The sequence below is a fragment of the Doryrhamphus excisus genome, chromosome 16, assembly GCF_030265055.1.
Source record: "Doryrhamphus excisus isolate RoL2022-K1 chromosome 16, RoL_Dexc_1.0, whole genome shotgun sequence".
NCBI lineage: Eukaryota > Metazoa > Chordata > Actinopteri > Syngnathiformes > Syngnathidae > Doryrhamphus > Doryrhamphus excisus.
In genome coordinates, this window is record NC_080481.1 from 15358288 (window position 1) to 15381639 (window position 23352).

The 23352-nt window shown below is 41.3% G+C and overlaps 3 protein-coding genes across 5 annotated transcripts; 1 reads left to right on the forward strand and 2 right to left on the reverse strand.

Moving 5' to 3' along the window:
* Positions 1-1153: 1153 nt before the first annotated feature.
* spats2 (spermatogenesis associated serine rich 2) lies at positions 1154-12326 on the reverse strand. Of its 2 annotated transcripts, none has more exons than XM_058051653.1 (13): positions 12215-12326; positions 10298-10538; positions 9475-9548; positions 8558-8666; positions 8109-8158; positions 7092-7314; positions 6843-7004; positions 6640-6775; positions 5225-5283; positions 3632-3741; positions 3451-3553; positions 3223-3368; positions 1154-2036 (listed from the first exon to the last, which is right to left on the reverse strand). In XM_058051653.1, exons 2-13 carry the CDS (start codon positions 10317-10319, stop codon positions 1794-1796), a joined length of 1437 nt encoding a protein of 478 aa, XP_057907636.1. In that variant the 5' UTR covers positions 10320-10538; positions 12215-12326; the 3' UTR covers positions 1154-1793. The 2 variants fall into 2 exon arrangements, with proteins under 2 accessions (XP_057907636.1, XP_057907637.1); XM_058051654.1 differs by lacking the exon at positions 12215-12326 and adding an exon at positions 11814-12144.
* A 466-nt stretch (positions 12327-12792) lies between these two features.
* Positions 12793-15326, forward strand: pym1 (PYM homolog 1, exon junction complex associated factor). 2 transcript variants are annotated; one of them, XM_058051602.1, is made up of 3 exons: positions 12793-13084; positions 14305-14402; positions 14482-15326. In XM_058051602.1, exons 2-3 carry the CDS (start codon positions 14374-14376, stop codon positions 14975-14977), a joined length of 525 nt encoding a protein of 174 aa, XP_057907585.1. In that variant the 5' UTR covers positions 12793-13084; positions 14305-14373; the 3' UTR covers positions 14978-15326. The 2 variants fall into 2 exon arrangements, with proteins under 2 accessions (XP_057907585.1, XP_057907584.1); XM_058051601.1 differs by having other exon boundaries at positions 12799-13084; positions 14305-14398.
* A 1157-nt stretch (positions 15327-16483) lies between these two features.
* LOC131104548 (transmembrane protein 198-like) lies at positions 16484-20107 on the reverse strand. Its single transcript, XM_058051853.1, has 5 exons — positions 19982-20107; positions 18848-19031; positions 17398-17955; positions 17211-17335; positions 16484-17132 (listed from the first exon to the last, which is right to left on the reverse strand). The coding sequence occupies exons 2-5, from the start codon at positions 18990-18992 to the stop codon at positions 17001-17003; spliced, it is 960 nt and encodes a 319-aa protein (XP_057907836.1). The 5' UTR covers positions 18993-19031; positions 19982-20107; the 3' UTR covers positions 16484-17000.
* Between the last annotated feature and the right edge of the window lie 3245 nt (positions 20108-23352).

Consider the following 23352-nt stretch of genomic DNA (forward strand, 5'->3'; position numbering starts at 1 on the left):
CAGAGGGCGTCTTTGGTCCATTCTGTGTGTGTGGGGTGGGGGGGAGGGCGATTGATGAGTAGGAGACAGAAGAAAAGGCACTTGAGTTTTTACAGCTCTGAAGTGACAAGGACACAACTACTGTAGATGTCCATTATGCCTACCATGAATATCGCATACAAATGATACCGCTACATAAATGTATATACACAGGAAGGAAGGAGATTAAAGAAAAAACATTTTTGGGATATTTTTGTTGATAAGATGCATAAAAAGGAGAAATGCAAGAAAAATTCCTATTTGTAAAACAAACCAAAGAGACACAGGATTAAAAGTTGCTTTCATCAACGATCATCCTATAGCACCCCCCTAGCAAATAAAGATCATTTTTTAATCTATTCTGTCAGTCAGATAATAGTTTGGCATTTTGAAAAGTAACACATATATAATATAGTTTCCCCCACAATAAAAAAAAAGGTTAACTGAGCTTAAAAATGAAGACTTGGAAAAAAAAGAAGAGAACAGCTCGGACGTCAAGATGCATGTTGACTCACTAGTTAGCACCTTTAAAGCAATATTCCTCATGACGTTTGTACAAAAAAGCGTAGAAAGGGGAATTAAAAAAAAAAAAAAAAGACAGAATACATGTTGCAAGAAATATTCTCAACTTTGAGGTTATTGAGGATAACAACCACACCCTCACAAGTTCAATTTTCAATCCGTGACAAAAGGCTCAAACGATTCCTTTCAACCAAAAAAAGAAAAGATTCATGCACTCGGAACGAAAACAAATTGCCGCTCTTGCCCACCACATTCACTAAAAATGATAATTTCAAAAAAAAAACAAAAAAAATTCTTGTTTAAGAATAAGAAATAATCGGGGCAAGACATCTTTCAAGGTTCCCCAATGAGGAATTTTGATTGTTTTTTTTTTTTCTACAACATGAAGGAAGTGCCAGACTGGGTGAAGTCAAGCAATCTGCATGTTGATCACCTCCAGCATCCTGATTGGTGAACATATTCCAAACCGAAAACAACATCCTAGTCTTCCATGTTGCCAAATGATTCCTTTAGGAAGACGTGACATTTTCTACAAAAGGCAAACAAACCAAGTACAAAGACGGTCTGATGAAAAAGGCAAACGTGGAAGAAAACGAGTCGTAGTGAAGATCTGAAGCCATGGTGATGTCAAACTTCACATACTTTAACAGTATTCCACAAAAAAAAAAAAAAACAGCCCTCGTGTTCAAAACTTTAGTGGATGGAGTCGTCCTCTAGAATAGCAACCCTATGTCCGGCAAACTAGCGTAGCTTAGCATTAGGACAGACCAAAGTACTGCTCCGTGTGAAGGCGCTGCAGCTTTATACTCGCTCACAAACGTCTAAGAGGTCAAGAGGTCAGTCAGCTAAACATGTAGCGTAGCCTTCTATATAGCGTTAGCTTGATATGTTTCCTTCAAATAGTCTGTGTCGTCTGTCCTAATGTCACGTATTTCACAATATTGTTTTCCTTCCTCGGGAAAACGCTCGGGAAACGTGGAAGCCGTGCTAAGACTTCCACTGCAGGTCTTGAAGCAGGAGAAGCGTCACGTGGGCCTAAACCAAGACACAATCTGGTACTCTACCCAAGTTGCTGTTCAAGTCTTAAGGATGAACGGAGGAGATCAAAACATGAACTTGTATTCTATTCTTCATCGAGACGAGCGAGCGAGTGAGCTGGACGGGGACGGTGGGCGTGGCTTTGGGACCGGGGAGTGCAAGATTATTAGTAAAGGGGCTTTCGAGAGCTTCGAGAGAGCGCAACCATTCCAATGTCAAGGGCAGGGCGTCCGGGGAAGCCTTTGCGGCAGCCCATTGTGGGAATCTCGGTTTTGGTTTGACGACGAGTGCGAGGGGCCCCGAGAGCTGTTGGAGTGCTGGGGGGCGGGGCCGTCGCCGCTTTGGTAGCGGTGGTTGCCGCGGCCGGCGTTTCGATCGTGGTTGGAGCCGCCGTTGTAGCGCTGGCCGCCCGAGTGGTAGCCCTGGCCTTGGAACGTACGACGGTTGCCTTGGAATATCTGGGGAGAAAGCCACAGGTTGGTCATATGTAAGTGTTGAGCACATGAAGGACATTGCAGCTACGCGGGAGAGATGTCAGGGAAAGTGGAATCGGTGCTCAGGGATGATCCTACTGCGGAGCGTAAGATGCTAAACCACGAGAACTGGTCCACAAACTTGTAGACCAGTTTTATGACGTACTATTATTCCGTCGCTCCCCTCCTGCGGACCACGGTTAGCCGTGACACGACACTTTAGTGCTAGTGTATTGTACGCTTTCTAGATCTTCCAGAATATAGCACCTATTCCAGCTGGATTTCCTTGGATTTCCAAAGCGGTCTGTTTTAAATTTATTCCACCCACAGCCGCCCACTCTGCTGTGATTGGTCCCACTCGGCTTGTACAGCTAGGAGCTGGTACTTAGGTATGCCCATATAAGAAAGTTCAGCTCACTGTGATGTTTTTGACCCTTGCAGTTCTTACTTTTGGCGGCACGGCGGTCGAGCGGTTAGCGCGCCGACCTCACAGCTAGGAGACCAGGGTTCAATTCATGTTCTCCCCGTGCATGCGTGGGTTTTCTCCGGGTACTCCGGTTTCCTCCCACATTCCAAAAACATGCTAGGTTAATTGGCGACTCCAAATTGTCCATAGGTATGAATGTGAGTGTGAATGGTTGTTTGTCTATATGTGCCCTGTGATTGGCTGGCCACCAGTCCAGGGTGTACCTCGCCTCTTGCTCAAAGACAGCTGGGATAGGCTCCAGCACCCCCCGCGACCCTTGTGAGGAGAAGCAGTAGAAAATCAATGAATGAAATAACAAAGTGGGCTGCACGGTGCAAACAAGTGGTTAGCGTGCAGGCCACACAGCGAGGAGACCCGGGTTCGATTCCACGCTTTGGGCATCTCTGTGTGGAGTTTGCATGTTCTCCGGTTTCCTCCCACATTCCAAAAACATGCTAGGTTAATTAGCGACTCCAAATTGTCCATAGGTATGAATGTGAGTGTGAATGGTTGTTTGTCTATATGTGCCCTGTGATTGGCTGGCGACCAGTCCAGGGTGTACCCCGCCTCTCGCCCGAAGACAGCATCACCCGTGAGGATAAGCAGTAGAAAATGAATGAATGAGTTATTACTTTTAGTCGACCCTCCTCCTGGAAACCGGTGCTGACTTGACACATTTACATTTAGTTCTCAATGGAAAGTCACCTGTTTGGCCGGTGGGGGGCGGAACTCGCTGGGGGGGTTTTGGGTCTGAGTGGGAAGAGGGGTTTCCACGGTACTTGGGCTGGCCACCGAGGAGGACGTGGAGCTGCAGCGGGATCGATCAGAGTAACCTGTGCGAGGATGGTAGACTGCAAAACAACACAACCAGTGAAGACACTTTGGATACGATTTCGAATCAAGAATCAATAATCAATATGGCCGTCTGCCTACCTGATCCAAATCTTGAGATGCTGGCCTTCAGCGGCTCCAGATCAAATGTGAATCTGACGGCTTTGCCGAGGTCCTCGTCGTATTTGCGCTCGCTCACAAAGTGCTGCCGATAGTCAACAGTACAGACTACAATGAGTTTTCGGATGGGGGAAAGGACACTAGTGGTCACCGAGTGAAGCACCTTGATGTCGGCTCGCAGTTCAGTCAGCTGCTCGTCAGACATGGACGCCGACTGGTCCGTCAGACGCCTGAGCTCCTCGGCTCTTTTCTGTCGGGTGTTCAAAATGACCACTGAAACACAACAACAACAGATGTCTCATTTTAGTGGGCAAGAGTTTGAGTACGCTTCCTTGATTGACCGTACACAACATTGGCGGGGTCTACGATTCCGTTTATGGGGGGGTCCTTTCATAGCTCTTTGGTCTTCGCCATGTGGGAATATTAGAGTCTCACTGTTTGAGGTTGTAGCGCGCGGGTCTCGCAGTCTCCTCCCGACCATCCAGTTTAGTGATGAACAATTCTTTTCGCAGCACGATGAAGCACCTCATGGACCTGGGTCCAGGGTCAAGAAACACCTCGGCGAGCGTGGGGGGAAAATTACACTGACCGTTTTGGGTGGGAGGCGGGAAATCCAAGGAAACACTACTGGAAGAGGTGCAGAGTCTGGAAGATCTAGAAAGGCTTTCTGTGCGGGCTAACGTGTGTAAGTCCAAAAATTTGTATAACAGGTCCCCTTTAAGGCGGCACGGCGACCGAGTGGTTAGCACGCAGGCCTCACAGCTAGGAGACCCCGAGCTCAATTCCAATCCTCGCGCATCTCTGTGTGGGAGTTTGCATGTTCTATCCGTGCATGCGTGAGGTTCTCTTCCGGGTACTCCCACATTCCAAAAACATGCTAGGTTAATTAGCGACTCCAAATTGTCCATAGGTATGAATGTGAGTGTGAATGGTTGTTTGTCTATATGTGCCCTGTGATTGGCTGGCCATACTGCTAATACTATACTGATAATGAGTTCAAACTGGTGCCATTAATAAAGGTAACGAGTGGCCTTTTCTGGTATTCCCCCCCCCCCATGGTAGGATTGTCTTTTTTTAAAGGGACCCAGGTTGTGCAGCGGACATCTGCTGGTAAAGAAAAGTTCAAAGATCATCATAGTACTTTTCATTTCTTATGTGAATCCATTTAGGAGGATTTAAACCCAAACTCCCCCTTTTCCACTTCCGCCTATTTCCAATGAATCTATCCCAAAAGTCTCCATCTGGGTTTGTGTAACAACTCCTGGAGGTTTAAATTGAAAAGACAGTAAAAGCCCAAAGGGGAAAGTTTGGCAGACAAGACTTGAGAAAACCTGCTTTTTTTTTTTTTTTTGTTTCCACTCAAGCACTCGTCTTCCTGTGCTCCCCACTCGCTTTCCCCCTGCATACAAGTCGGCAAAGAGCCTCCCTCGACACCCGACACCATTCAATTTTTCTTGGTACACTCCACGCTGAAAAGAACGGAGCTAGGCAGAGTGGCCTACTTGTGCAAATATGCAGTCTCTGTCGTGACACAGTCACATACACACAGCTGGTAAACTGGAGGTAAAGCAGGACCCCCTGGGAGACCACTCCGTTTTGGAGGAAAAAAAACAAAAAAAAAAACTTGGTCTTACTCTTCCATAACAATCACTTTTACGACCTTTCAGGAAATATTTCAAGCCAGACTCCTCCCCTCGAGGCAAAAAGAAAGTGGTATTTTCCAGGTATTATGTGATATTTAAATAACAGTACTTACTGGCCTCTCCTTTCACTTTGTCCATTTCAGACAGTAGTGTCACTTCTCTGTCCATTAAGCTGAAAAAGAAAGGACAGAAGACTCATTTGTCTTTAATTAGATTACAGAGCAGAATTCCAGAAACATGAATCAAGAGACAGCTGCGCCATCGGTGAAAAGACTGTGTAGCTTTTACAGATTACGCTTGTTAGTGTCAATAATAAGACAAAGTCCGACCCCATTCATTCATGCTTGTATTAAACTAGTCTATGTTGAACCAAGATGTTGACAAAAAAACAGCTTTGTAAATGGATTACAATAGAAATACTGGTGCCGTTGAAAATAACGTATTGTATTAATATTAATCACAGCAGGAAATTAGAAATTTAAGCCCCTGGGTTGCTTGAAAAAACATTTGCAGAGGCTCAACCACTTAAATTCACAGCCATGATAAATGAAATTTAAGACGTATTTTGTGTTGTCTTTACTTTTAACAAGTTAAAACCATTTTTTACATGAAATGCAGTGTATTTGCACATTTTATTTGTTATATTCTACTGCGTTTTCTTCGCACTGTATTGCATTTTACATAACAGTGTTTTTGTATTTCTTCTGTAACCGAGCCACTGCGACCATTGTCCATTATTGCGGCTCAATAAAGTCCAAAGTTTAACGATTATTCCCGTCTTGACGTTGGCATCCTTCCATTTCGACGCATTGAATTTCAGCTTCACTTTTGTTCAATCACAATGAGTATGGTTGAATGTAATACCAAATTGAAGGGGAAAGTTTCACAATCATAGTAAAGCAGTAACCATTGCACAAAAATACATACAACCAATAATTAACGTCATTTTTGGGGTGACGGGTTTAATATTTTAGAAATCCATTCATACAATATATTACTTACAATTGTTTTCAAGTTGAAAAACTCATTTTTTAAAAAGGTGTGGCGGCTTTTATTTTGTAGTGGCACAACTGCAACTACAAACCTTGAACCTGTCCGAAATAAAGCAGTACTAAACATCGCCTGAAAGAACACTTAACACAGACGGAAAGTACATGACGACGCTTCAAGTCAATTTACCATTAATATACTAAGTCAAGTTTAACAATCGCTGCTGGCTTAAGTAAATTCAACAAAAGGTGCACTGACGGCTCATTTGATATGTTGACATCACACATACGATGTTCAAGTTTTAACATTTGAACAACCATTTGTGTCAAATCCCAAAGTGTACAAATATCATGTACCAATGTATCAATTCATTTAACCAGCTTTTGTATTCACGTAATCTGATGATAGAAAACGAGTGAGCTGAAAGGAGAGTTTCGCGCACACAATAAAACATCGCCATATTGCGGTTTATGTTTCTGCTGTTGCTGTTGTTGTTAAAGCGTCAAGTATTAAAGTGGTTCCACATGTACACACACACCTGCCCTGAAGCTCTGCAAACGTCTGCTTCATTGTCTTGAGGGAGGACTCCATCTCCTCCTTCACCACCATCCTGTAGCGAGTCAGCGAGGCGGTGCATCGCTGTAGGTCTTTCACAGAGCGGTCGATGTTTGGAGCTGAGGGGAACCAAAATCGGAAATAAGAACATCCACTATTAAGAAGAAGTGGATGATTTCATCGTACCGATTTTCTTGCCACCAGACGACCTTTGCTGACTTTGTTCATCAGGGAGTGCAAATGAGGAGTTTTGGTGATGTGAATCTTGGCGGTGCCGTGCTTTGTTGCCTCTGTGCCCCTGGTGAGTACTTTGCCCTGGTTGAGGAGGTGGACTGTCTGCGTCGGCAACTGAGAGAGATGTACATATTCATGCCACTGGTGAGCTAGCTACAAGCTACGATGGGATGAGAAAATACAACAATGTGTAACGTTTACCAGTGGTTTCAGAAGTGGTTGTTGGTTCAGAGTCCAGCTCCAACGCATCCAAAGATGCAGAGTCCAACTGTTCGCTAAGGGAGTCGAGTGACTCTCCGTCCATCGCCGATCCATTGGCATGGAAGCCGTTGGTTTTGTCCTTACACTCAGGCGGCGTGGCCTCGGATGGACCAGGTTCTGCAGAGATCTCTTGCTGGGGCTTGGGCTTTTTTTTCTTATTTGGCTGGGAGGTCAAAATATCAATGTCAGGGTGCTTTGTATCAATTCTCTTTTGTTGGGTGTCAACACAGGACTGCGGCCTGCACCAGACTAGCACCTACGGAGGTCGAGGAGCCGAGTCCAAATAAAGATTCCGCAACCAACTGAATCAGATGGCACAGGGACTGTTTAACAAACTATTTCTTCACTCTTAACTCAACACTTATAGCAAATTTGAATGTACAGAGAGATTATCCCAGTCCATTCAAAGTCAATCCATAGTTCATTTTTTCCATAGCTAATTCTAAGTGTCTTGTATAAATATAAATATATTTCGTTGTACATCTTGTATAATGACAATAAAGGCCATTCCATAAGAGAAATACAGTCAAACCTCGTTTTTTTTTTTTTTTAACAACCTGATTCAATTTACCTTTTGCCTGTTTTTGTGCAGTATTGTGTGTAACGAACCAGTGCTTTTGACCTAAACGGTATTGTTCACACCTTGTCACAAACGTGGTCCAAAATGGTGAACTACAGTATCTTGCCTGTAACACGTAGTTCAAACTACAAACTCTGTACCAGACTCAACACTTATTTAAAACATTCTTAGTTTGCACCGCACTCCCGAGTCAAATCCCAAGAGATTAATGTCAAAGTCCAAGTCGAGTAGCAAGCCTTTGATTATGTTGTCAAGTCAAATCTGCGATTTAAATCTGTCAGTCCAAACCTCAAAAAAAAAAAAAAAAAAGTGACATTAACCCTTTCTGGAGGCTGACCCAAATGTAATAAAGCAGGTGTATCCCATTTCATTCATACCTTCTTTTTGCCGGTAACACTCCACTCCTTAAGGATTTCCACTGCACTGCCTGCAAAACCACGATAAACAAACAAACACAGCAAGATTAAACAGATTTTATACACAGTGAATGCCTTGTCTTGCTGTTAATAAGAAGTCTAACATATGAGCACAACTGTGCTAAAAATAGACTAGTATTTTTAAGAAACAGCGTTTACGTCACATGACGTATGGCGCTCAGTTACTGTTGTTGGAATTATGGCACAATGAGAGCATCATCACCGATTTTCTTCTATCCGGTCAATCATTTTGCTCAACCCAATAAATGTGGCGGCTGTCATAAGTTCTTTAAAACACTGGTGCCTTTAACGGCATTTCTGCGCTATGGTTTTTATGAGAAACGGTGGACATGAGTGTTTATAGGAAGTCTTTCTGGGTCAATAATTGCCCCACCAGGACGCCGGCTCACCTTCCAAGAATGCTTGAACCGCCTTGTCGACGCAGTTCTCAAAATGCTGCAACACCAGAACAATCTCATTGTTGCTTTTGTTGGGGACAACCGCCCTGACGGCACTGATCTGCGACACGAAAACAGATGGGGACAAAAAGGAACAGTTTAAAATGGTTCATGGATACAGCAGTGGTGTCTTATTGGCACCACTATACACATTGACAGGTTTGGTGCAACATACAGGATACACTATACACTATACACATTGACAGGTTTGGTGCAACATACAGGATACACTATACACATTGACAGGTTTGGTGCAACATACAGGATACACTATACACACACTATACACATTGACAGGTTTGGTGCAACATACAGGATACACTATACACATTGACAGGTTTGGTGCAACATACAGGATACACTATACACATTGACAGGTTTGGTGCAACATACAGGATACATTATACACATTGACAGGTTTGGTGCAACATACAGGATACACTATACACACACACACTATACACATTGACAGGTTTGGTGCAACATACAGGATAGAACTTTCAATGCACTTTTTGCGACGGTAACAGTGTTACACAGGCACCCTACGAATACTGCCCATTTAAGAGATCCCCAGTCCAGCAAGCACTAAAATGGCTCCAAAGCCAATAAAAAAAACATTAGAAACCCCCCCCCCCATGTGACACCTGAATAAAACACGACTTCTACTCCATTAAATTCTTGCGGTGCGTTTTCATCAAATTCTTTTTTAACGGCGATGCCTTAGAAAGGAGACCATTCCGTCACTGGATTTCAGGTTAACCGAGGCATTGAGCTTTAAGTAAACAATACTTAAGGACCTCAAAAGTCTAATTTAATCTAATGCGTGCTGCTGTTTGTGGACCCGTGAAATGTTGGCGTTCACGTCTTACCTTCTCCTTCATCCTCTCAGGTGGCCCTCCTTGGGACATGACCATCTTTGAGCGTGTGTCAAACACGACTCCGTCTGAAATGACATCTCAAGTTCAAGCCTGTGTAGGATTTTTCATTTGCAAAACAAAAGACGTTGGCCGTGTGCACGGAAACTTTCAGGGGAGTCCAAAGTTTTCTCACTGAAGTTTGTATTTAGAAGGATTTGTTGTTTTTACCACTTTTACTGTTATAGGCTGTCCTACCTAGTGTTGTCCCATCTTATCAATGAGCATGAACTGATGAAGCCAGCTTGGATGAGAGGGAAAAGCGGCTTTTAAAACAACCTCAACAGTCCAAAAAAAACAAAAAAAAAAACCAACCTCAACAGTCCAGTTGCAATTACAGTGGCATGAAAAAGTTTGGTCACCCCTGATCATTTTCAAGATGTTCCTTTACAAATAAATCACTGGTTGCTGGAATCAGCCATTTCAGTTAAATGCATCATAAAGTGGACGAACAAAGTGATAGTGAAATGAAGTTCATAGGATTTACAGAAAGCGTGCAATAATTATTTAAACAAATTTGGGCATCCTATTCAGTTCCAATGAGCCAGTACTGAGAGTGAAAGGAAAGTCCAAAGTTAAAACAATCATGTCCTGATAGGGTTGTCTTTTCTGGAAACGAAACTAGGTTAATGTCACAGTAAACGTCACACAGCCAGGTCACTTTATCTCCAGCTTCTTATGCTACGCTCACCAGACCGCTACATTTATCAAAGCCGTCTGATTGTATCTTCATTCTTGCAAACCTCCAAAACACACATACACACACACACAAACTCACCCTTTTGGTTCTTCTTTGCCATGTTGTGGTCCACTGCAAATCCACACAGGTGTAGCTGCAAAACAATTAGTTGCAGACTTCCCCCGAGACTGGAACAACTTTTCAGAAGTATAAGAGCTGTGGTTCAAGTGAAGGGGCCGAGGGTTTGTCCTCAAGAGGTTTTGTTGTGCCTGGGGTTTGTAAAGACGAGGTTCAGCATCTGGCAAAAAGCAGACTTCTCTTCCTGGTGCTTCACACAAATCTGTCCAGGGGGGGGGAAAAAAACAGTTGTCATGATATGACAATCCACATTCCTGCTTTCATATTTAAAAAAAAAAGTAAAAATTCCATAGAACTGTTGTCGCTTGATATGGAAAAACATGCATGTAATATTTTCTTTTAATACTGTATAATATGGTGCATGATGTTTTGTTATGACAAGGACTATTACAAGACAAGCAATCTGTGTCAGTTATATTGTATAATCACTCAGTCAACTGAAAAATTAGACATTTCATCATTGTATCAAAACTATGGCACGCTTTCAAAGTACATTAGTAAAAAGACAACTTTGAATGGCTAAATATTTTGAAAAATTAAAATAAAATTATGAAGTTTCCGCTGTAATAACAGGTTTTATTTCATTAGCTTAACAGCTGTAATTTATCCTTGGCTCCAACACTAAGCAGAAAGAATGAAGAAAGGTTTGTGCCAGTTTTTGTACTGCAGAATACACAAAAACACATCTCATCCGGGAAACTGGATACTGCTGCCAGATTGCTCTTCTTTAATCACATCCTTTTTTTTTTTGTTCTTCCAAATCCACTTTGTGCTGATGTGGACATCAAAATCACAACGAGGCCGCTTCTCTGGAAATGGAAACCTAAAGCGCTGCACACACCCCTAAGAAATCGGTGTGTCATAAAAGCCCGGCTTACCACACCTGTGTGGACGTCAAACTCACCGGCGTACAAAGCACAAGTCATACACAAACACAACCAATCATGTATGTTGATTTAGCCGGGGTGCTGCTGCTGCTGCTGCTTGAGTCGTCAAGAGGGCCAGCAGAACTGATGATGCCTGGGGGATGCAAGTGCCCCCCCTACCCTTGCAAGTCTTTAAAGTGAACGCATTTAAAACATGCTTTGACACATATTGGTCAAGGTAAAAAGGGGGCTTCTGACATGCCACGTCCATAAAACACGAAGGGTAACGTTCACAGGCCGAACCTAACAGCATGTTTATGACGCTTACGAAACAGAACCTAGTTTACTAGGCGGATATTTATCATACTTACGTACATCCTTTTCATCCTATGCTAACACACTTTATCTTATACCTATATACATGCAAGTTTCAAATGGCCCAAATCACTCTTTGTTGCCATATCCGCTTTTCGCTTCAGTATTAACCAAATAATATACTTCTTAAAAGGTAATACAAGACAACAAAACAGGAGTATTTCTATTTCGTTACAGATGTTGTAACAGTGGCCACTAAATGCGACAGGCTAGGTAGCATCCAAAACGCATCTTACACAAGGATCCCTGTCGTTTTCTTTTCATTGGTTCAACCCAAGGTATGCTTAGCTTGGGAGCGTGAGCTAACGCTATGTTAGCTTTTGCTACGCTACGCGTTAATGACCGCAATTATTAGCCTCTGGCGTCACATTTCCGGCAGTGACTAACCACAACGATGCAGTCGGGATAATTAACACCATCTTATTCATCACAAATTATCATTTGAATACATGTCATGGCTAGCTTGCAGCTAGCCTGTTGTTTTATATACACATACATATATATTTATATATATGTAACTGATTAGCCATCCCTTAGACGCTACGTAAATGCACCTATGTTTAGGTAGTCACTAAGATAGTCACTAGTTAATTAGACGTTCATAGAATATGCTAGTAGAAAAATAAAAATTACGTACTTTGTGTTGAAACTGAAAGGTTTGATTTTGAGACGCAGTCCCACTGCTCCCAATGCCAGCCGTCTTCTGAGACAACAGTCAGCCGTATTTTCCTCCAAAGGCTCCTCCGAGGTTGCCAGGTTGATATGAAAGAAACACCCTTTTATTACGTTTAAAATCACAGACAGATTAAAACATTATATTGTTGCATTCTAAGTATGTTATGAAATATTTAGTTCCAGGAGTAATAAATTAATGAACAAATGAATGCACTCAAAATACCAACTAAACAAGGTTAAGCCTACAAAAACATTTGTTAGTGTCGTTTGACGTCTGAGCAAACGAAAAAAAAACAATAGCAATGGTAAAGCGTTGGTATATATGCAGATATGCACACTGGTATATGAACATTATGACGATGTGTTTTTCTTTGAAATTACTGTATATACATTTTCTCATAACTTCAGACAGAATGGGGGTTGCTCCCCACCACAGTGTCACATTCATTTATTCTGAAATTAAATCATTGCGTATGTTTTGTTTTTTTTACAGACCTGAGGTCTTTGGTATGAACTGGCAACCCCAAATCAATGTCGTCATTTCCGTAGTTGAGCGCATGGTTCGCTTGTTTTGCTACCTTGTGTTTCCCGATCAAAAGCTCAGGCCGTTCTAAAACGCCTGCTGACTTCGCTATTCCTTCTTGATTAACTAGTGAACGTCATGACAGAGAGAGGGGACACTTGGAAGACGAATTTAATGTTTTTATGCTGCTAAAAGACTTTTAGTTGATGTTTGCACTGGAACGAGGCGATTACGAAGACATTTGGACTGACCCGAGGAGTGGAGGATAGCGCTTCAAAATGGCAACCCCTTATGTTACAGATGAATCTGGTAAGCCTGGTGCATGTGGCACATCCATGCCAATACATATTAAAAATGTCCGTCAAATGTATAATAAGAAACTGCTGTATGGGGTAACTATCTTATTTCCAGCTGCCTGCTGTTTCGCGGCAGCAACCGCCTTACTTTGCTTTGGAGGAAGTTTTGTTTTCGCTCAGACGTTAGCCGCTAGTTAGCATATTGCTATCGCGTCATACATTAGTTACAAACTGTACCGTGTAGGTTATATGCACTACTTATTTAATATACAAACAAATAACGTTCGTGTGCATCCAACTTCAAAGAGATGTATTTCAAAAGTCTACTTTCAGTTGACAGAAATCAACCATTCACACTCAATAAACACTTATGAAATCATGATTATGATGTCTGGTCTCTGGCACGCACCAGTGGTCTCTACCACTAGGGGCGCTAAAGACACTGTGATCTTGTGAAGCGACTTTAGTATTTTTACACTTTTCTGGGCATTTTGGCAGCACCTTTAGCTGGATAAATGTAGAGATCGTAATCTTTTGTCTCTAAAAGTATCACACAATATCATAATTAATTGTTGATAATGCAGATCAGTGAGGTCAGGACCAGCTTCTCACTGGCACAGACCTTGTCGTTACCACTAGAGGCGCTATTCCGTAAACTGAATTTAGACAAAAGTCAAAGCCAAAAATGTGTGCGAAGTTGTATGAGTATATTATTATTTTTTAAATAAACATAGACGTGTTTAATATAATGTTAGATCTTCAATGTAATCATGCTGCACTCATGGTAGTCTCTCCGAAGCCGGGTTAGTGCTTCCATCTCACCTTCCCCATGACGACAGATTGTAAACATGGCGGATATTGTCTTTATACAGCAACCTTTATACTGTCTTTTTCACTGTTCACTCCCACTATGCAGTCTCTCCTGCATATCTCCGTGGGGAGATGATTATTTATCCCCCTTTTCCACTAAATAGTTCCAGTGGATACATTCATTTACCCAAGCAGCATCAAGTAGTCCATCAGACACAAGAAAATACACTTTGTTGAATATTGATATACGATATATATCCCCATATTTTGTGAGTGAGTGAGTTTAGACAAAGCCAAATATGCATGCAAAGCTTTATTCAAATGTGACGAGTCTTATAGAACAATAGCGCTGAAATAAATGGTATATTTTATATTGTGGTATAGAAAAAAAATCAATATAATGTTCCATCTGTGTTTCTTCAGGAAAATACATTGCCGCCACTCAGCGACCTGACGGCACATGGAGAAAACCACGGCGGGTGAAGGACGGCTATGTCCCCCAGGAAGAGGTCCCAGTGTAAGTGAGTTTTTTTTCCATCATCGTGTAAAAAAAAAAAAAATGCATATTTTTCATTTTAAGATCCCCTCATTCTGTTTCAGGTATGAAAACAAATATGTGAAGTTTTTTAAGAACAAACCAGGCCTTCCACCAGGCATGAGCTCACCTGAAGCTGAAACGTCAAAGCAGAATCCAAAAATCCCGGGATGTCCAGACAGTGAAAGCGCCGGTCTCTCCAAATCGGCCAAACGCAACATGAAACGTAAAGAAAAACGAAAACAGCAGCATCAGCAGGAACCGGAGGAGAACCCGGATGTAGCATCGCTTGCAGACGCTGTTGAGAACGCGACCATCTCAGCGGGCGGCGGCGCTTCGCACAAAGCCACGCTTGCTTGCGGAGTGGCGTCCGACGAGTCCAACGCGGCAGAAAAAGCCAAGAAGATTAAGAACGTGAAAAAGAAGCTGAGGCAGGTGGAGGAGCTGCAGCAGAAAGTAGACTCGGGGGAGATAAAACAGCCGACGCAGGATCAGCTGGAGAAGTTAGCCAGGGCGAAGGCTTTACGAGACGAGTTGGAGCAGCTGGAGCAAAACTCGTGAAGCACCGAATGAACACTTTGGATTGGACTGGCGTATAACGTCGTACTGACACAACGGAAACAGAGCAGCTAGATTCCAGCCTCCATTTAACGTATTCTACCTAAACGTCATGATGAACATCAAGCCTCACCATCACGGGACTCACACACTGATGTTCATTTCAAAATATCTTTTTTTTTAAAAAAAAAAACAAACAAATTTTGTTTTCTCTTTTTCCATTTTGTACCTTTTTCAAAAACATGTTGTGTGTTTACCAGGAAGTACTTGTTATTGACGTGTGTGCTTTTAGAACGACGGCAGCCAAAGCAACATGTGAACCATGAATTAAAACTACATGCTGTAACTAAAATGATTTCTATTTGCCTCTTTAGTTCGAGTGACCCCAGTGATGGGATCACGGCTCAGCGGATAGTCGGCTATTGCTGCAAACCACAACATCAACAACTACCACGACTACCAAGACCCTTGACCCTCACCTACTTGTAGTGTCTTCACCTACTGTTCTTTAGTCATAGTTGACAAGTCATGGACCCAGTTTACCAGAGCCAAATTGTGTGACTTTTACATTGTATATTATAACTTAGGAGGCACGGCGGACGAGTGGTTAGTGCGCAGACCTCACAGCCAGGAGACCAGGGTTCAATTCCATCCTCGGACATCTCTGTGTGGAGTTTGCATGTTCTCCCCGTGCATGCGTGGGTTTTCTCCGGGTACTCCGGTTTCCTCCCACATTCCAAAAACATGCTAGGTTAATTGGCGACTCCAAATTGTCCATAGGTATGAATGTGAGTGTGAATGGTTGTTTGTCTATATGTGCCCTCTGATTGGCTGGCCACCAGTCCAGGGTGTACCCCGCCTCTTGCCCGAAGACAGCTGGGATGGGCTCCAGCACCCCCCGCGACACTCGTGAGGAAAAGCAGTAGAAAATGAATGAATGAATAATATAACTTATAATATCATTCTTCTCACTCTAAACTTTTAATTAATTAAAATTTATTAATAAGTATTAAATTGAAGTAATTCAACTTGTATGCGTAGATCGTCATACGCGTGGCTAAAAGTCAATGTGGCTGAAGCTGCTCGGAATCCTCTTGTTTCCTCATAACAATGGCAATACTCACAAACCTTTAATATAAATAAATATGCTTTTCCACAAGTGTACTACAATACTGTATGTTATATACTGTGCATGTTTCAAAAGTATCACATAGCTTAATTGGCGACTCCAAATTGTCTATATAGGTATGAATGTGAGTGTGAATGGTTGTTTGATTATATGTGCCCTGTGATTGGTTGGCCACCAGTCCAGAGTCTATCCCCCGGGATAGGCCCCAGCATGACCGTAGTGAGGATTAACAGGTCAAAAAAATAGATGCATGGACATTCTCTCAAAAATGGCCACCAGAGGTCACCAGTGATACAACAGAAATTCAGTGAATTCACAAGGAGACTTGCATATTTATTTATGATAAGAAAAATAATACAATATACAAGACAAGGTGCATGGAAAGTAATATGTTTCAAGATAAATATTGCATATATTAAAGTGACTTTGTTTGGAATATATCTTATAATGTACGAGTATAGGGCGGCACGGCGGTCACAGCTGGGAGACCAGGGTTCAATTCCACCCTCGGCCATCTCTGTGTGGAGTTTGCATGTTCTCCCCGTGCATGCGTGGGTTTTCTCCGGGTACTCCGGTTTCCTCCCACATTCCAAAAACATGCTAGGTTAATTGGCGACTCCAAATTGTCCATAGGTATGAATGTGAGTGTGAATGGTTGTTTGTCCTGTGATTGGCTGGCCACCAGTCCAGGGTGTACCTCGCCTCTCGCCCGATGACAGCGACCCTCGTGAGGAAAAAGCGGTAGAAAATGAATGAATGAATGTACGAGTATAGTATCAGTATAGGTATCCACCACTATGTCGTAACGTCATGAGAGAGATGCAATTCAAGCGTCTTTTTCATGCATGAAGCCAAAGAACTGATCTGGATGACCCCCCCCTCCGTTCCTCTGCTCCATCACACTATAACGGAAGGGGCCACGGTCAGAGGCACCATGGAGCCGGTCTCAAAGTCAAAGTCAATGAGAGTGTGCGTGCTGGTGGAGGAGCCTGTTCCCATCTGGCGTTCCTGCAGGCTGCGGAGGTAACTCTGGAAAGAAGTAAAGACAGCAAAAAGGATTATTTGGAAAAAATGTTAATTTTGTATATAGTTTGCTTGTACACTGACAGGCGGAAGGACGTCTCCGGTGTAGCGTTTTAGAAGTGGAGGCCGACGCCGACGATAATGTGGTGGCCTTCTTGACTCTGGGAATTTATGATTTTTTGCACGTTTCTTCATTTTTTTGTGTGAAGCTGTGAATAAAAGGATACAAATGAGTGGACAGGAGTGTATTTGACAAACAAGAGAGCCTTACCCTCTGAATGTGACGCTCCTTTGGCTGTAATCTTCCACTGTGCAAATACGCCTGTAAGACTCAAAGCAGGGCCGATTCCACTGATGGCCCAATTGAACCAACATAACGAAAGCGGGGTTTCTTGACAAAATATATCATACACCTGATCAGGCAGCGTGAAGGCTCCCACCAAGTAATCCACACACAGCATCACCGTCATGGCGCCAAACACCGACGTGTACATGATGACAAACAGTTTCTGCCACAGCAGCGTCAACACAGCCGTGGCGATGCTGGCGGCCATGATGGCGCTCAAGGGCACCCACGTTGGTGCGAGGCTGTAAAACTGTCCTACGACTACGAGGGTGGCTGACGAGAGCAGGCAGCCCAGTTGGAGGCCACACAAGAGGATCCCCAAAGTGGACACCAGCAGGGTCACCAGGCCGCTGAGCACCCCCACGCCCAGGCCAATGCCGGCTTTGGTCTCCGGTACAAGCTCACTTTGGTAGAACAGCAGGATAGACGCTGATCCAAACATGAAGCCAGAAAAAAACGTGACAATCCTGAAACAGCGGTATCCTGGGAAGACAATGTAAATATATATTTAGGATGGTTATCATTTCTCATTTTGATGCAAAAATGAGAAATTTAATTCCAAATACAATACAATATATGAACAATTTACCCTGGCATCAAACATGCTCAAACCAGTCTTTGAGATAATTAACAAGAACGACGCAGCTACTTATTATTCATTCATTCATTCATTCATTCAGGGAGGGGGGAGCGGTAACAAATGAGTCTGTCCGTGCTTTGTTTTCGAAGCACTATCATTAAATGACCCCCGCTACAAGCAAAAGCTGGCAGTAGCTTCCACAGTTGTGCACGCACACCAGGTTGTGGAGGTGTACTCCAGCGGCAAGCCTCTCTTCTACCGCTTATCCTCACGAGCTTTGCGGGGGGTGCTGGAGCCTATCCCAGCTGTCTTGGGGCGAGAGAGGCGGTGGTACACCCTGGACTGGTCGCCAGCCAATCACAGGGCACATATAGACAAACAACCATTCACACTCACATTCATACCTATATGGACAATTTGGAGTCTAGCATGTTTTTGGAATGTGGGAGGAAATTCGGAACAATCTAAAACTCAACTTTGAACGTTACTTCCTGTCCGCCCCCTACTCGGCTCCCATTAGCACTGGAACACATTTACAGCAACACACATGAGTAGACTCTCATTTATGTTTTAGATGCCTCATTTTGTTTACAATATTGGGTAATTTGGGTTATTTGATGTATTATTGTGAAGTATTATCATTAAATAAAGGATAAACCTTTTTTTTATTATGAAAATAATTTTGTTGATTTGATTTCAAGCCACTTTCACTTTAGCTTAATAAGTAAAGTATCATAGTTGATGTCACCAGGGGTTATTTCCATGAACAAGGTACACTCCGCAATGTTTACTTACCAAAAAAACAGTAGATGAGTCCAAAAGAAAGGCAGATGGAGCAAACAATAGACGGGATGACGTCATGGCTGCTATTAATCTCAAATATGCATATGTCCGCCTCAGCAACCGGCTCCTCAGTAACGTTCAGTGACGTAACGGCCATCTTGGAGGGAGGATTGCTGTTGTCAGCATGAGACGCCGCCTGTATCATTGTAGGAGTGAGAAAGTCATTTCATATTTATACTGCTGTGCACCTGCAGAAAGAATACAAAAAACTATTGCACTACAGCAAAGCTCATGTTGTTATTAAAATTAATATATACATTTTTGCATATTACAATTGAATGCATCCCATAATCACTTCCCAGTTCCACATGTCCAAAAGGAGTAGGAAGAAGCAAAGCTTATTAAATGCTACCCCTCCATCTGGTACTTTTACAATCAGTAACTGTTACATTTGTTCACTTCCTGCTTTCCATAATACAGTTTCAGTTTTTTTTTTTTTTTTAATAATGTACTTATAATAGACGGAATGACGTCATGGCTGCTATTAATCTCAAATATGCATATGTCCGCCTCAGCAACCGTTCAGTGACGTAACGGCCATCTTGGAGGAGGATTGCTGTTGTCAGCATGAGACGCCGCCTGTATCATTGTAGGCGTGAGAAATATTTATTATTAATATTTATATATTAATATGCTGTGCACCTACAGAAAGAATACAAAAACTATTGCATTTCCGCAAAGCTCATGTTATTAAAATTAATATATGCATTTTCCTGTGAAAACTTGGGTTCCTCTTGGAGTTTACAATTTTTGTCTGTTTACAAAAATGATGCAGATGAGGAAGTGACTCCCGCTCATGTAGTTTTGCACCACATGTGCCATCATTTGTTTCCTTTACAAGCGTACCATTATGTTTACACTGGTTTTGGCTTATTAGCGTGATGGGATCCATATAAGCTGTTGAGGCAGAGCTGACGTTCAAGCAGATGGTATTAGAGGAGCTTTAGCAAGGTGAGCCATCCTCTAAACACATTCACGCAACTGTTGCTCTTATTTATGTCATCAATAAGTGAGTGGATTTTTATGAATAAATAACATACGTCAGTGATAACAATAATGTTCTCAAAAGCAATAACGGTAGCTTACCTGCAGTTGGATGAATGAGGCAGGAAAAAGTGTCAAAATCGCAGCGTTCTTGTCAGGAGTTCATCAGCAGTGTGTGTATTTCCTCCGTGAATGCCTTTAGTGTTCACCAATGAACAGCTGACTCTGGGGGTGGGGGGGGGGACCATCTGCCTCCAGTGACAGTGCGAGGTTGCTGCTGCCAAGTCCAAGGCCGAGCCACCTGAGAGTTCAGCTCTCACTACCCATAATCCTCCTCGACACCGGACTCTGCCCCTGTTTGATGACGGTGACACTCCGCCTGAAGAGCTTTTAAAAGTCTGGACACAAAATACTAATTTTTGTCCCTTTTAGTTTGATATTATTTTTATTTACTTATTATATTAACATGTTTGTCTTTTTTATGTGAACATTAACTTGGAGTTGGTAGTTGTGTTGGTACTGGCCAGAGGGTTGGTGGTTCGAACCTAGCTTCCTTCAATCCCAGTCACTGCTGTTGTGTCCTCGGGCAAGGCACTTTCCCTAACTTGCCTCACAATGCATGTATGAGTTGTTAGCACAAATCGGTAGCCACGTTTCTATCAGTCTACTCCAGAGCAGCTGTGTCTCCACACGTAGATAACCACCATGTGTGTAACTATGTAATAAATAATAGGTGGGGGAGCCCACCAACGAGATTTTAATATTAATTTTAAGAAAAGTACAATGAAATATGAAAAATGACAATATATTGCAATCTACTGATTTAATTACGTTAATTACGTTACCATTATTGCTCCTCATGAAGCTACAATTGTGTGTATGCAAGCAGTGTTGCCTCCACTCAGAGACAAAGAGGCTGTATGACTTAAAAGCGTCAAGTTGCTGAAACCAAAACATATACAGGTTGTTTCAAAATCAATTGCCTCAAAATGTTACCCATAAAGCTAAGTTGTTAAATAAGTACATTACAGGATTTGACCTGCATTAAGTGCGTCCACATGGTGGACTGACAGCACAGTTACAGTGTGCAGCCTGCCATCTAGTGGGCAGCTGACTGCAATTTCAATATTGTCTTTCATTAAAAACAAGGTAGTGCAAAACGCATTTAGCATTTTTATCATTTCTTCCACAGCAAAACTTTTCATTCGTAATTTTAATACGATGATTCAGCAACAAGTTTGTTGCAAAACAGAAAAGTGGCTGAAATATATGGTAATGGTAATGGTTTTATTTCATTTGAACATGCATCAGATGACAATTGAATGCATCACATAATCAGTTCCCAGTTCCACATGTCCAAAAGGAGTAGGAAGAAGCAAAGCTTATTAAATCCTACCCCTCTATCTGGTACTTTTACAATCAGTAACTGTAACATTTGTTCACTTCCTGCATTCCATAATACAGTTTAAGGTTTTTTTTAAAAATAATTTTTAAATTTAAAATGATAAATTTTTATAATTTAAATAATAATAATTTAAAAATAATATTTTTTTAATAATGCACCTTGTACTTTGGTACGAGGTGCATTATTATATTATTATATTATTATATTATATTATTATTATTATTATTATTATTATTATTATTATTATTATTATATTATAATATATTATATTATTATATTGAGAAAAAGTATTGAGAAGTATTGGATGACATTTTTAGCTAATTGGTTATTTTTAGCCTTATGCATTATTTTAGCTGTTTGAAAATTAACTATATCAGCAAGTTGAAGTATTTGTGATTTTAGAAATAAGGAGTTAGTATGTTCTCTGTATATATGGATTAGGACCAAGGTTGCCAGAGTGGGGTACGTCAGTGGGGGTACGTGAATAAAAATGCAAACACAGGTTGCTAGCAATGGCTCATAAGGGAAAGCCGCATTTCTTTACAATTCCTAAAGACACCACCATCAGGCACGAGTAGTTGGAGTTCCTGATTCCCTACCAGCAAAAGAAAATATTTTGTCTGGAAAAGGTGCAGATTCAGCAAATCTAAAAAAAAAAGTTTTCTGTGCGGGTTATTGTGTGTAGTTGCTCTATAGGAGTCCACATCTCAATTCAAAGGATCGCAAAATGAGCATCATAGTAGATCCCTTTTAAATAAATCAGTTACCATTTTCAGTAAGTGAACTCATGTTTGATTCTTTTCTTATGTTGTCATGAAACGTGTTTTTTCTTTCCACACCATCAACTATCATTCTATTGTTGGAAGTCCTCCAATCCATCTTTCAGTATTTTCATCTGCTGTCTCTTGAAGGAAGATTGTTGAGAGTGTAATCTCTCTTGCTGGAACACAGTGGATGAAATACACAATTGTAGCAAATTGTCAGTGGACCTGTTGCACCTTGAAATATGAAAGCACATAGTCAATCGATACTCAAGGCCTCTGTTTGCACAATTGTTTATGACATTTGGGACTGCAGAGTCGGTCGGGAGTATTGATTATGACTGACCATTTAGCTCCGTAAATAAATGTTTTTCACCTGAGCGCTTTGAAGACCCATGAAAGAGCAAAATGTTGACACTGTAATAAATACATGGAATTTGCTTGATGATGATGTTTTAAATGAAGGAAATACGGTACAATTATTTGTTTCTGTCATCATCTGATTTAAACAAATTAGTAATTTTTCACAACATGCTGTACAGTGTATGCATTCATGTGTTTTAATTTAATTTTATTTTTTATTTTTTATTTTTTATTTTATATTATTTTTTATTTTTTATTTTATATTATTTTTTATTTTTTATTTTATATTATTTTTTATTTTTTATTTTTTATTTTTTATTTTATTTTATTATTTTTTATTTTTTATTTTTTATTTTTTATTTTTTATTTTTTATTTTTTATTATTTTTTATTATTTTTTATTATTTTTTATTATTTTTTATTATTTTTTATTATTTTATTATTTTATTTTTTATTATTTTATTTTATTTTATTTTATTTTATTTTATTTTATTTTATTTTATTTTATTTTATTTTATTTTATTTTATTTTATTTTATTTTATTTTATTTTATTTTAATTACTAGGGGTGTTAAAAATGGGTATTGGTCAAGAAGGGTATCCAGAATATAAATGGCTCAAGCCAAAAATCAGTATGCGAATAAAAAAAAAAACATAAACTGGATGTGGGCGTACCATTGACACCCATTTAAAATGTAGGTTCACAAATGGCCCACGGACTGCACTTTGGACATCCCTGGTTACAAGCAAAGACTGGCAGTAGCTTCCACAGTTGTGCACGCACACTGGATTGTGGAGGTGTACTCCACCGGCAAGCCTCTCGGGATGATTACCCAGTCAATGCAGGACAGAAACGCTTGGGCGAGAGGCGGGGGTACACTCTGGACTGCCAATCACAGGGCACATATAGACAAACAACCATTCACACTCACATTCAATTGATTAT

Excerpts from the sequence above, each read along its gene's own strand:
- spats2 (XM_058051653.1), bottom strand. The coding sequence starts at position 10,319 with ATGGCAAAGAAGAACCAAAAGG. Across the intron at positions 3,554-3,631 it reads AACTGCGAGCCGACATCAAG|CACTTTGTGAGCGAGCGCAA; the intron begins GTGCTTCACTCG and ends GACTATCGGCAG. Across the intron at positions 3,369-3,450 it reads CATCTCAAGATTTGGATCAG|TCTACCATCCTCGCACAGGT; the intron begins GTAGGCAGACGG and ends GTTGTTTTGCAG.
- pym1 (XM_058051601.1), top strand. The coding sequence starts at position 13,054 with ATGGCAACCCCTTATGTTACAGATGAATCTG. Across the intron at positions 13,085-14,304 it reads TTATGTTACAGATGAATCTG|GAAAATACATTGCCGCCACT; the intron begins GTAAGCCTGGTG and ends GTGTTTCTTCAG. Across the intron at positions 14,399-14,481 it reads CCCCAGGAAGAGGTCCCAGT|GTATGAAAACAAATATGTGA; the intron begins GTAAGTGAGTTT and ends ATTCTGTTTCAG.
- LOC131104548 (XM_058051853.1), bottom strand. The coding sequence starts at position 18,992 with ATGGCCGTTACGTCACTGAACGTTACTGAGGAGCCGGTTGCTGAGGCG. Across the intron at positions 17,956-18,847 it reads ACTCATCTACTGTTTTTTTG|GATACCGCTGTTTCAGGATT; the intron begins GTAAGTAAACAT and ends TTGTCTTCCCAG. Across the intron at positions 17,133-17,210 it reads CCGGAGACGTCCTTCCGCCT|AGTTACCTCCGCAGCCTGCA; the intron begins GTCAGTGTACAA and ends ACTTCTTTCCAG.